At 41.4% G+C, this 12,702-nt stretch overlaps 1 protein-coding gene across 5 annotated transcripts in view; it reads left to right on the forward strand.

The window, feature by feature from the left end:
- The window catches only part of LOC124008634 (beta-1,3-galactosyltransferase 1-like), a 130,202-nt gene extending 117,884 nt beyond the window's left edge, over positions 1-12,318 (forward strand). For 2 of the 5 annotated variants that reach the window (XM_046320102.1, XM_046320103.1), the window contains one exon: positions 9,616-12,318. In XM_046320102.1, coding sequence (XP_046176058.1) covers positions 9,885-10,874 — 990 coding nt within the window. In that variant the 5' untranslated portion in view covers positions 9,616-9,884 and the 3' untranslated portion in view covers positions 10,875-12,318. Of the gene's footprint in view, positions 1-4,482; positions 4,889-5,001; positions 5,078-5,177; positions 5,978-9,615 lie in introns of those variants that run through there. The other 3 variants (XR_006834124.1, XR_006834123.1, XR_006834125.1) reach the window with 3 other exon arrangements.
- Positions 12,319-12,702: the final 384 nt, after the last annotated feature.

Consider the following 12,702-nt stretch of genomic DNA (forward strand, 5'->3'; position numbering starts at 1 on the left):
GTGACAAATAAAAGGGACACATACAGTGGTTCATCCTTTAAAAGTTGTGTCACACTGCCGCAGCATTCTGTGGCACGTCATTTAATTTTCAGCCATTTTTTCTGTCACTGCAAGTTATTGCTAGTTTGACCACCAGAGGGCATCTTTCAGAAGCATTTGATAGTATTCTGTATTGGCATTACCAGAGAATTCAAAACCTTTTTTGTAATTACATAGTATATGAGAATGATTTTCAGAAATTTGGCTTAACCTGTTGATCCTACCCCCTACTTTTTTGAACATTCTGTTAAAAATCGCGCAACAGTTCAGCGCCCTGCTACTCATGCCAGGAATATAGTATATGCATATGATTAGTATGTGTGGATAGAAAACACTCAGACGTTTCTAAAACTGGTTAAATCACGGCTGTGACTATAACGGAACGTGCGTTTCATCGAAAAGCGCAGGAAAATCTGATCACTGAAAACTGGAAAATATATCAATGCGCCACTTGAATGTATTGTTGAATAGAAACCACATTAACTGGAGCCGAGGTTGCAATACCTACAGCTTCCACACGATGTCAACAGTCTTGTCATTTGCCTAGGATTTGTTTCTTGGTCAAACGTACAAGAGACAGCCCATTTCCTCCTGGTCTCCGACCGGATATTTTGGTTGAGATTTATCCGGACATTATTTCAAGACATACAGCTATAGAATATACATCGCCTCGTGATCAATTTGATCGATTATTAACGTTTACTAATACCTGAAGTTGCATTACAAAAGTATTTCGAAGTGTTTTGTGAAAGTTTATCGGCGACTTTTTTAATAAAAAAAAATGACGTTGCGTTATAAAACGCTGTTTTTTTCCTTGATCACACAGTCTTCATAGATCGATATCTAGGCTATATATGGACCGATTTAATCGGAAAAAAATACCCAATAGTGATGTTTATGGGACATCTAGGAGTGCCAACAAAGAAGATGGTCAAAGGTAATGAATGTTTTATATTTTATTTCTGCATTTTGTGTAGCGCCGACTATGCTAATTATTTTGTTTACCTCTACTGCGGGATAATAGCTTCTCATGCTTTCGCCGAAAAGCATTTTAAAAATCTAACTTGTTGGCTGGATTCACAACGAGTGTAGCTTTAATTGAGTACCCTGCATGTGTGTTTTAATGAATGTTTGAGTTTTAACGAGTGCTATTAGCATTTAGCGTAGCGCATTTTCATTTCCAGATGTCTAGATGGGACGCCTGCGTGTCGGGTGGAGGTAAGAGATTCATTTGATTAATATTATGGTGTTTCTATTCAGAGAAAAACAAAACCCTCTGGGTTTCCGTTAAGATGGAATGGAAAATATGGTGTTGTACAACATGACCGTCGGGAGTAGGCTACAGGATTGGAGGATTCTAAATTGTTTGCCTTCATAGACAACTTTGTTCCAATATTTCTGTAAATCAGTTAAATTTATTCCCGTAGAAATTCGTTATGGATCCATAACTAAATCAACATCTGCATTTTGAAAGAATATTTTTTTATCATTATTTTATGAACGAAATGTGTTTTTGTTTATTAGGATACTGTGCAGTCTACAATACATACTGTAGTAAACATGGGAAAGTGCTTGTTTCCTTACATAAGGGAGAGCAGGCCCTGTCTGTACTACAGAATGTGGGGCACGCAGGAGACCGGGGTTCAAATCCCCATTGGGGAGAAAGGAGTAGGCTGTCCTTCTAAATTAGAATTTGTTCTTAACTGGTTCCATATGTGTTATTTCATAGTTGTGATGTCTTCACTATTATTCTACAAGGTAGAAAATTGTAAAAATATGGAAAAATCCTGGAATGAGTAGGTGTGTCCAAACGTTTGATTGGTACTTGCTGGAACGGAAATTATGGAGCTGTACAACGTGACGGACGGCAGTACAATACTGGGCTATTTAGCTAAAGAATCCCAGCAGGGCATGAGGAAGGACTAGGCTGTCCTTCTAAATAAGAATTTATTTCATAACTGATTTGCCTAGTTAAATAAAGGTTACACTAAGAGCATAACATTTCTGCACCCTAATTTTCTAGTTTTTGTCTAACCAATACCCAAACTGAGATTAAGTGAAAATAAAAATCTCATTGATTTATCAAGACCAGTCCCCATGCTTGCCTCAGAGCAGCACATAACGGTGCTAAAATAGTTGTAGGCTTTTGCTTCTAACTTTTAGATGCTCCTTAGATAAATAAGACCTACACCATTTTTAACAGCACGTTACTTAAACACTAGTGAGACTCATTTTGCCTATGGTAGGCCTACAATATATCGAAAAATATTTTTTTTATTGACTTGACTCTCTGACAATAATTACATTCAGAGCATTGGAGGACTCTACATTAATATCTAAGGGGCATTTTCCGTTAGGATTTGTGAAAATATCTGAGAATATCTAGTTTTTTTTATAGAATTCTAAATTAATTTATAATAATAATAATGGCTTTGTTTAAAAAGTAATGATATTTTGGAGATTTCATTTTCATTTAACCTAGAGTGAGTGAGAAAAAGGCAATTCTTGAGCATGGGGTGAGACATTCTCACTCATTTGTAAATAAAGCCTGTTTGTTATTTAGAATTATTTCTGGAGAAACCTAAATTGATTATTTAGCAGACATCACTTGCTTATATTCATGAAGATGATGAGCGATTGGCAAAGGCAATCTGTAATCTGCTAGCATCACGGCACGACATCAACATCGCTCTAATTACAGTCAGAAGACAGTCGAAGAAACTTGTGTGGACTTATGGAAAGGTTCGGTAAGAAATGTTTTATATATACAGTGGGGAGAACAAGTATTTGATACACCTCCGATTTTGCAGGTTTTCCTACTTACAATGCATGTGGAAGTCTGACGGAATCTAAAACAAAATTCAGAAAATCACTCATTTGCATTTTATTGCATGACATTAAGTATTTGATACATCAGAAAAGCAGAACTTATTATTTGGTACAGAAACCTTTGTTTGCAATTACAGAGATCATACGTTTCCTGTAGTTCTTGACCAGGTTTGCACACACTGCAGCAGAGATTTTGACCCACTCCTCCATACAGACCTTCTCCAGATCCTTCAGGTTTTGGGGCTGTCGCTGGGCAATACAGACTTTCAGCTCCCTCCAAAGATTTTCTATTGGTTTCAGGTCTGGAGACTGGCTATGCCACTCCAGAACCTTGAGATGCTTCTTACGGAGCCACTCCTTAGTTGCCATGGCTGTGTGTTTCGGGTCGTTGTCATGCTGGAAGACCCAGCCACGACCCATCTTCAATGCTCTTACTGAGGGAAGGAGGTTGTTGGCCAAGATCTCTCGATACATGGCCCCATCCATCCTCCCCTCAATACGGTGCAGTCGTCCTGTCCCCTTTGCAGAAAAGCATCCCCAAAGAATGATGTTTTCACCTCCATGCATCACGGTTGGGATGGTGTTCTTGGGGTTGTACTCGTCCTTCTTCTTCCTCCAAACACGGCAAATGGAGTTTAGACCAAAAAGCTCTATTTTTGTCTCATCAGACCACATGACCTTCTCCCATTCCTCCTCTGGATCATCCAGATGGTCATTGGCAAACTTCAGATGGGCCTGGACATGCGCTGGCTTGAGCAGGGGGACCTTGCGTGCACTGCAGGATTTTAATCCATGACGACGTAGTGTGTTACTAATGGTTTTCTTTGAGACTGTGGTCCCAGCTCTCTTCAGGTCATTGAGGTCCTGCCATGTAGTTCTGGGCTGATCCCTCACCTTCCTCATGATCATTGATGCCCTATGAGGTGAGATCTTGCATGGAGCCCCAAACCGAGGGTGATTGACCGTCATCTTGAACTTCTTCCATTTTCTAATAATTGCGCCAACAGTTGTTGCCTTCTCACCAAGCTGCTTGCCTATTGTCCTGTAGCCCATCCCAGCCTTGTGCAGGTCTACAATTTTATCCCTGATGTCCTTACACAGCTCTCTGGTCTTGGCCATTGTGGAGAGGTTGGAGTCTGTTTGATTGAGTGTGTGGACAGGTTTCTTTTATTTTTATACATGTAACGAGTTCAAACAGGTGCAGTTAATACAGGTAATGAGTGGAGAACAGGAGGGCTTCTTAAAGAAAAACTAACAGGTCTGTAAGAGCCGGAATTCTTACTGGTTGGTAGGTGATCAAATACTTATGTCATCCAATAAAATGCAAATTAATTACTTAAAAATCATACAATGTGATTTTCTGGATTTTTGTTTTAGATTCCGTCTCTCACAGTTGAAGTGTACCTATGATAAAAAATGACAGACCTCTACATGCTTTGTAAGCAGGAAAACCTGCAAAATCGGCAGTGTATCAAATACTTGTTCTCCCCACTGTATATATATTTTTTTTTTAAATTATCAGAACACTAACCATGTGTGTTTGCTTGATTTGTACTGTTCTATAGTTTCGACCCAATGATTCATCTGACAAACAAAGATCTTTGCGTCCTGCAGGTCCAGGTATGGATAAAAGCTGGCGAGACATTCAACAATGTCATCTTCACAGACGAATCAACCGTGGCCCTTGAGCAATTGGCTCAAAATTGCTACAGAAAAAAGGAAGAAGATCAAGCAAGCCGAGTCCCAAGTTCCCCTCAAACTCCATGTTTGGGGGGCAATTTCTTGCCAGGGACCAGGCCCATATTTGATTTTTGTTGGCAAATTTGGCTATTTACAAAGCAGAAGGTACATAAAATATTGTAGCCTCCACCACACAGACTGTTATGTGTTCCACAATAATTCACTCTTGCCTCCTTTTTCAGGTATCATGGCTCAAGATTTCTTCGAGGAAGAAAACATCAAGAGATATGATGGCCCTATGTCAGAGAGGTATTTCTGGGTACACATCATTTCTATCAAGGTAGGATTATAGAAATATTAGGTTACGTTTAGGGCGATTTACATTTCTATTTCTATTATTGTACCTAATGTTGGCTGTTAGGCTAAATGTCTTGTTTTCTTCTCCAAATGCAGACAATGACCCAAAACACACTGCCGCCCGGGTTTGCATTGCAAATGAGGGCATAAACTGGTTCAGAACGCCAGCAGAGTAAGTAGACTTTTATGTAGTAAAATAAAGGTTCAATAAAAATACCTTCGGTAGACGTACAGTATCTCTAAAATATGTATTTTTTCATCTCTACATGTAGGTCTTCTGATTTCAACCCGATCGAACTTGTTAGGCATCAACTGGAAAGATTCATCCGTATCTCTGCCAAGCCGTCAGGCAAAGATGAACTGGTCAAGACCATCGAGATGTTTTGGCTACAGGAGAAATTGACGATACAACAATGCAACAAATACACTGATCATCTCAGCAAGGTTTTACCTGTGGTCGTGGAGCTGGGTGCAAGCTAAAATGTAGTTCATATAAACATCTGCATTTGAATGTCTTTTTTCCTGTTATTTTATTTTATTAACAAAAGCATAAAGATGTTGATGAAGAAATGCTGTACTGCTGTTTTGAGTTAGAAATGTAAGACTTCAATGCTAGAGTACTCTAGCATTGAATACATTGCAAGTTGAGGGATTTTCACAACAGTAGCCGGGCTATAAGAAGTATATTGTCCTGCTAATAGGAAACATTTGCATGACGGCCTATATTCTTTATTGTAACCACAATTTCGCACATCATTTGTATCTACCTTTCCAATTACATTTAGAGTTTGGGATTTGCAAATGTGCGCTTTTAATTATTAGTTACATTGTTTTAGTTCGAATGTGCAGACTTTTCTTCTTTAAATTGTTATTTTATGTAGGATGCTACATTTTTGACCAGTTGCAAATGTAAGTAGGCATAATAAACTTCTACTAGGCTGTTAAGCCTCATAGCCTACCTCAGCCAGTTAAGTTATTTTCTATTGGTCTAGGCTCAGAAGAAATAGACTCCAATTAAGCCCTCTTGTTGTTTGTAAAGTCAAATTAAAATTCATTTTTTTCTTGAAATTAATTGCTCGACTGGTGTAGGTTTTCTTCATCTGTTGGTGTGCAACACCTGCATAACAAGTCAGCTATATTGTCAGCACCAGCCACTGTTCACCTCCTATTGATTGTGCCGCGGTTGCAGCCAGTTTTTTTTTAAATTGAACCTTTATTTAACAGGCAAGTCAGGTAAGAACCAATTCTTATTTACAATGAAGGCCTACCCCGGCCAAACCCAGATGACGCAGGGCCATTTGTGCCCCGCCCTATGGCACTCCCAATCACGGTTGGATGTGTTACAGCCTGAATTCGAACCAAGGACTGTAGTAAAGCATCTTGCACCGAGATGCAGTGCATTAGACCGCCACTCGGGAGTCATGACCAATATATACAGTTGAAGTCGGAGGTTTACATACACTTAGGTTGGAGCCATTAAAGCGCATTTTCCAACCACTCCACAAATTTCAAGACAGGGATTTTTTTTCCAAATCTGAGCTACAGTTGAAATCAGAACATACACCATAGCCAAATTCATTCAAACTCAGTTATTCACAATGACTTGTAATTTAATCCTAGTAAAAATTCCATGGCTTAGGTCAGTTAGGATCACCACTTTATTTTAAGAATGTGAAATGTCAGAATAATAGTAGAGAATTATTTATCTCAGCTTTTATTACTTTCATCACATTCCCAGTGGGTCAGAAGTTTACATGCACTCAATTAGTATTTCGTAGCATTGCCTTTGAATTGTTTAACTTGGGTCAAACGTTTAGGGTAGCCTTCCACAAACTTTCCACAATAAGTTGGGTGAATTTTGGCCCATTCCTCCTGACAGAGCTGGTGTAACGGAGTCAGGTTTGTAGGCCTCCTTGCTCGCACACGCTTTTTTCATTTCTGTCCACAAATGTTAGATACGATGGAGGTCAGGGTTTTGTGATGGCCACTCCAATACCTTGACTTTGTTGTCCTTAAGCCATTTTGCCACAACTTTGGAAGTATGCTTGGTGACATTGTCCATTTGGAAGACCCATTTGGGACCAAGCTTTAACTGCCTGACTGATGTCTTGAGATGTTGCTTCAATATATCCACATAATTTTCCTCCCACATGTTGCCATCTATTTTGTGAAGTGCACCAGTCCCTCCTGCAGCAACGCACCCCCACAACATGATGCTGCAACTCCCGTGCTTCACGTTTGGGATGGTGTTCTATGGCTTGCAAGCCTCCCCCTTTTACCTCCAAACATAAAGATGGCCATTATAGCCAAACATTTCTATTTGTGATTCATCAGACCAGAGGACATTCCTCCAAAATGTACAAACTTTCATCTTCCCATGTGCAGTTGCACACCGTAGTCTGCCTTTTTATGGCGGTTTTGGAGCAGTGGCTTCTTCCTTGCTGAGCGGCCTTTCAGGTTATGTCGATATATGACTCATTTTACTGTGGATATAGATACTGTTGTACCTGTTTCCTCCAGCATCGTCACAAGGTCCTTTGCTGTTGTTCTGGGATTGATTTGCACATTTCGCACCAAAGTACGTTCATCTCTTGGAGACAGAATGCGTCTCCTTCCTGAGCAGTATGACGGCTGCATGGTCCCATGGTGTTTATACTTGCATACTATTGTATGTACAGATGAACGTGGTACCTTCAGGCGTTTAGAAATTGCTCCCAAGGATGAACCAGACTTGTGCAGGTCTACAAATATTTTTCTGAGGTCTTGGCTGATTTCTTTTGATTTTCCCATGATGTCAAGCGAAGAGGCACTGAGTTTGAAAGTAGGCCTTGAAATACATCCAGAGGTACACCTCAAATTGACTCAAATGATGTCACTTAGCCTATTAGAAGCTTCTGAAGCCATGACATCATTTTCTGGAATTTTCCAAGCTGTTTAAAGGCACAGTCAACTTAGTGTAAACTTCTGAACCACTGGAATTGTGATACAGTGAATTCTAAGTGAAATAATCTGTCTGTAAACAATTGTTGGAAAAATGAATGGCATCATGCACAAATTAGATGTCCTAAACGACTTGCCAAAACTATAGTTTGCTAAACAAGAAATGTAGTGGTTAATTGGAACTTTTGGTGGTTCATTGGAACCACTCCATATGATTGGTCATATAAAAACCTTGGGACCCAAAAGCATAATGAGTTCTCTAACTCCCCCTTGTGGTGATCTAGAGCAATGAAGCTGTGACGCTGGGTACTTCTAAATCCCGCAACGTAAGCTCGGAGGTACCACTGTTCTGTGGGATTCATCTTTGGTCTCGACATACAGGTAACTGCCAAAATAACGGAAACACTTGTGTAAATGAGGGATACAAAGTATAATGAAAGCAGGTGCTTCCACAGAGGTGTGGATCCTGAGCTAATTAAGCAATTAACATACCATCATGCTTAGGGTCATGTATAGAAATTCTGGGCAGGTCATTATTTTGGCCAATATTTTGGCTACCATGGCTATGTACCCCATCCACAGGGGGGGGGGCATAGCCTGTTGTAATTTGTAGAATCTATGCCAATGTGCATTGAAGCTGTTCTGGCTCATGGTGGCCCAACGCCCAATAAAGACACTTTATGTTGGTGTTTCCTTTATTTTGGCAGTTACCTGTACATTTCCACATGGTGTAAAACAGTTTTTGATCAACACACCTATAAAGACACACTTTTTTTTATTCCACACCACAATCAGTAGTCTCACTGCTGGTAGCAACCGGTGCATGTTCCATGAGTAAAACCCAGTAGAGTGCCTCTCACTTCTTGTTACTGTAATGATGGAAAAATGCACTCTTTACTTTGATCCAGGACCAATGCTGTTGCTGTGATGGAAACACTCACTGAGCATGGTGGGCTTTTTATCAGAGCTGACTGTCTTTAATCATGTCTTTCATCATCAAAGCGAAACAATGGTTATTTTGTGATTCATTTTGCTCCGTCATAAACCATTCTAAGAAGCAGTGTGTGTGCATACGTATATACCAATGAGATATATATCAATACAACTCATAATAATGGCGCCAGAGCATTGTGGAATTATTTCTCTGGATGCTACAGTACCTATTCCACCAAGTGAGGAAGAGCTCATTACTGAACAATATTTCCCGTCATGCCAAGATCAATGTGTCATTGAGAGAGAAAGAGGAGAGAGAGAGAGAGAGAAGAGCAGGAAAGAGAGAGAGAGGCAAGGGAAGAGAGAGATATAAAGAGAGAAGGAGGGAAGAAGAGTGAGAGAGAGAGACAGAGTGAGTGAAAGAGAGGACCCAGTGCATTTCCCTCGGGAGTGTTTCTTCTTGAGGAGACTTTCAGAGAGTAAGAGTGATATTGCTGATTTAACACGGCGTATGCAGCAAGGGAAGGACAAGTGGAGATAAACAGTGTTTATAAGCACAAAGTAGCCAGAACTAAAGAAGAAGATAAAGCAGGACAGAAACACACCGCCAGAGGACAGCTTGGAGAAGTATTCACTCACCTAAAGCTATAGAGATCGTCTCACATGTTGAGTTATTTGTCATTATAGGAAACAAACAAAGAGGATCTTTCTGTTTTTCTAAGATCATACTAACCCTCCTCATAACTCCACGCAAGTGAATACTCTAATTTTGCCAAAGAGTTCTGAAACCTTCTTGTTAAGGCTTGACTAAATTGTTTTTTATCTGTTTTTGTTTAGAATCAAGTGCTGGCGAGAAGAATGCAAGGGAACGCCCCTAATGGAATGGAATAGTACAATGGCTGCATCGAGGAAAAACGACAACCCTCCTTTTCAACCAGAATCTCACCACTAGTCTGTATTAAAGCAGTCAGGGGTACTGAATTAATGTCAAGCATCACGTGGAGGCAGCATCATGCTGCACCGCTGGAAGTAGCTGGAGGACCACCCATGGAGATTCCACCTTCTCGACGTTCTCAATGCTCCTAACACACACCAAGTAAACAGAAATGCCTTCAAAGGTCAGCTGCTTATACTTGTTGACGGTCGTTTGCTGGGCTAGCGCTCTCTGGTACCTGAGTCTGTCCCGTCCCTCCACCTCTTACGTGGGCCAGCTGTCCATCCCCATCCGCCAGAAGACCAAGCTCACCAAGAACGTGACCTTCAGCAATATACGGACTCGGCCGCTCAACCCACACGCCTTCGACTTTGTCATCAATGAGCCCAAGAAGTGTGAGACGGTGGCACCTTTCTTAGTCATCCTGATCAGCACCACCCACAAGGAGTTTGATGCACGTCAAGCGATTCGAGAGACGTGGGGAGACGAGAGCACGTTCAGCGATGGCGTTCGCGTCCTCACACTCTTCCTGCTTGGGAGGAACACAGACCCGGTGCTCAACCAGATGGTGGAACAGGAGAGCCAGATCTTCCACGATGTCGTGGTGGAGGACTTCATAGACTCCTACCACAACCTCACCCTCAAGACCCTGATGGGCATGCGCTGGGTGGCCACCTTCTGCTCCAAGGCACAGTACGTCCTCAAGACGGACTCGGACATCTTCGTCAACATGGAGAACCTGGTCTACAACCTCCTCAAGCCCGCCAGCAAGCCGCGGAGACGCTACTTCACGGGCTACGTCATCAACGGAGGTCCGATTAGAGACATGCGCAGTAAGTGGTACATGCCCAGAGACCTTTACCCTGAGGCTAAGTACCCGCCTTTCTGCTCGGGCACTGGGTACGTGTTCTCGGCGGATGTGGCCGAGCTCATCTACAAGACGTCCCTGCACACCAGACTGCTTCACCTGGAGGATGTGTACGTGGGGCTGTGTCTTCGCAAGCTGGGCATCCACCCCTTCCAGAACAGTGGCTTCAACCACTGGAAGATGGCCTACAGTCTGTGCCGCTACAGACGGGTCGTAACGGTCCACCAGATCTCCCCGGAGGAGATGCACCGCATCTGGAATGACATGACCAGCAAGAAACACCTCAAGTGTTAATCAGCTACCTACAGTTAGTGCCAATGTGAAGAGGCCCTGAAATCTTCATCTTCTTCTTCTTCTTCTTCTCCTTTCTTGCTTCTTCTCTTCCTCCTCCTCTGCCCCTTCCTTCTCTTCCGATCTCTGCTTTTCTTTGTCAATGTACAGCACATGATCCTGAGGGAACGGTACTATAACAATAACCTTCTGGCCGTTTGCATAGTCCAAGAGACGCTTCGCTAAAAGCCTCTTCATCAGACCAAGGTTTCTCTCTGCTGTTGTAACTCCTGCGTTCTCCCCCGTAGCTATTGATGAGTTTAAAGGCCACAGGTAAGAAAATAAAATAATTATAGACATTTTCAGAAATATATTTGATTAAAATGACTCAATGACTTAACTTTACTCTTATGAAAATCAAATAATGTCCCACAATGCAACAGAATGCCATTTGCACCATATGTTGTTTATGAGATGAAATCCCTAAAACACAGAGGTAAGAAGCTTAGCAGTGGAACAGAATAGCTCAGATGCTATTAGGTTAATCTATGTAGGCAACGCTGCTAATTTACAGAAAAAGTCTGGCCCCGTTACTGAAGTAGTAGGGATGATAAGAAATACCAAGATATACAACCTATGTAAAATGCTCTGCTGTCAGTTAGGTTGATAATGAATGTCCACTCTTAATTTCCAGTCTTTGTATATTTAATAAAGATGTATTTGTGGGATGTACTGTTTTGGTACCGCAACAGATGTTGTCATTGTGAAAAGACCATGATAAGTATACAATGTAACAGCGTGCTGTCGACATAGATTGAGTGTACATTGGAATGATCTAAGATCGTTAGAACAGGAGACTGACAGTTCAATGGACTTACTGTGTGACACGACGGACATAAATGCCTCTGCAGTTGAGTTGTAATATATTGTTTTAAAGATCAAACCTATTTTCTTACTATGTATTTGGAGTCCTTTGTATTGTACTAGGTAGAGAATGGCTTCATTTCTTGAACACCAGTATTTCTTATGGGACGGTACAAACGGCGATGTAACAATATTAACCACATGCATTCCCAGGTGAATGTTATTCTATCTATATGTGATGTGCAATAACTTCTTTGCTCTTTAAGCCGCGCAGAGTGTTATATTTTATATTACTTGAAGCCGCATTACATTAAAGACATATTTCATTTGAGAGTGTATCCCTTTTTTCCTACGTATTTGGGAGTTTAAAAATGCTGTAATTTATTGTGTGTGATCCTAATAAGAGGGCAGTTTATAATATTGTTTAATTATTCAATGAGTTTTATTTCAATACATGCAGTAGACTGCCAAATACCTATTTATACCTGAACTAATGACTTCAGCTTTACCCAAGTCCCTCTCTGTAGTTGCAGTGCATCCGGTAATGAATTGTAAACATGTTCGGCGCTCATTAAGATTGCCTATCAACACAACTCTCTGTGTAAAGCTGTCAACACGCCATGAACAACTACTCAGAGAAACGCCTTCATGCTATGACTCTGAACTACTCGACTGAATACTCAAGATTTGCATTTGCTCATCTGTAGAGGTGTGTGTTTTGAGTTGTCAATTAGGCTCCCCGTTAGCTGACACCATTGGCGACAGCTAGTCTTACTTGGGTCCGACACATACATTAGAGACATTTAAAGACGTGTGTGTGTGTGTGTGTGTGTGTGTGTGTGTGTGTGTGTGTGTGTGTGTGTGTGTGTGTGTGTGTGTGTGTGTGTGTGTGTGTGTGTGTGTGTGTGTGCGTGCGTGCGTGCGTGCGTGCGTGCGTGCGTGCGTGCGTGCGTGCGTGCGTGCGTGCGTGCGTGCGTGCGTGCGTGCG

Source organism: Oncorhynchus gorbuscha, linkage group LG21 (assembly GCF_021184085.1).
Source record: "Oncorhynchus gorbuscha isolate QuinsamMale2020 ecotype Even-year linkage group LG21, OgorEven_v1.0, whole genome shotgun sequence".
Taxonomy (NCBI): domain Eukaryota; kingdom Metazoa; phylum Chordata; class Actinopteri; order Salmoniformes; family Salmonidae; genus Oncorhynchus; species Oncorhynchus gorbuscha.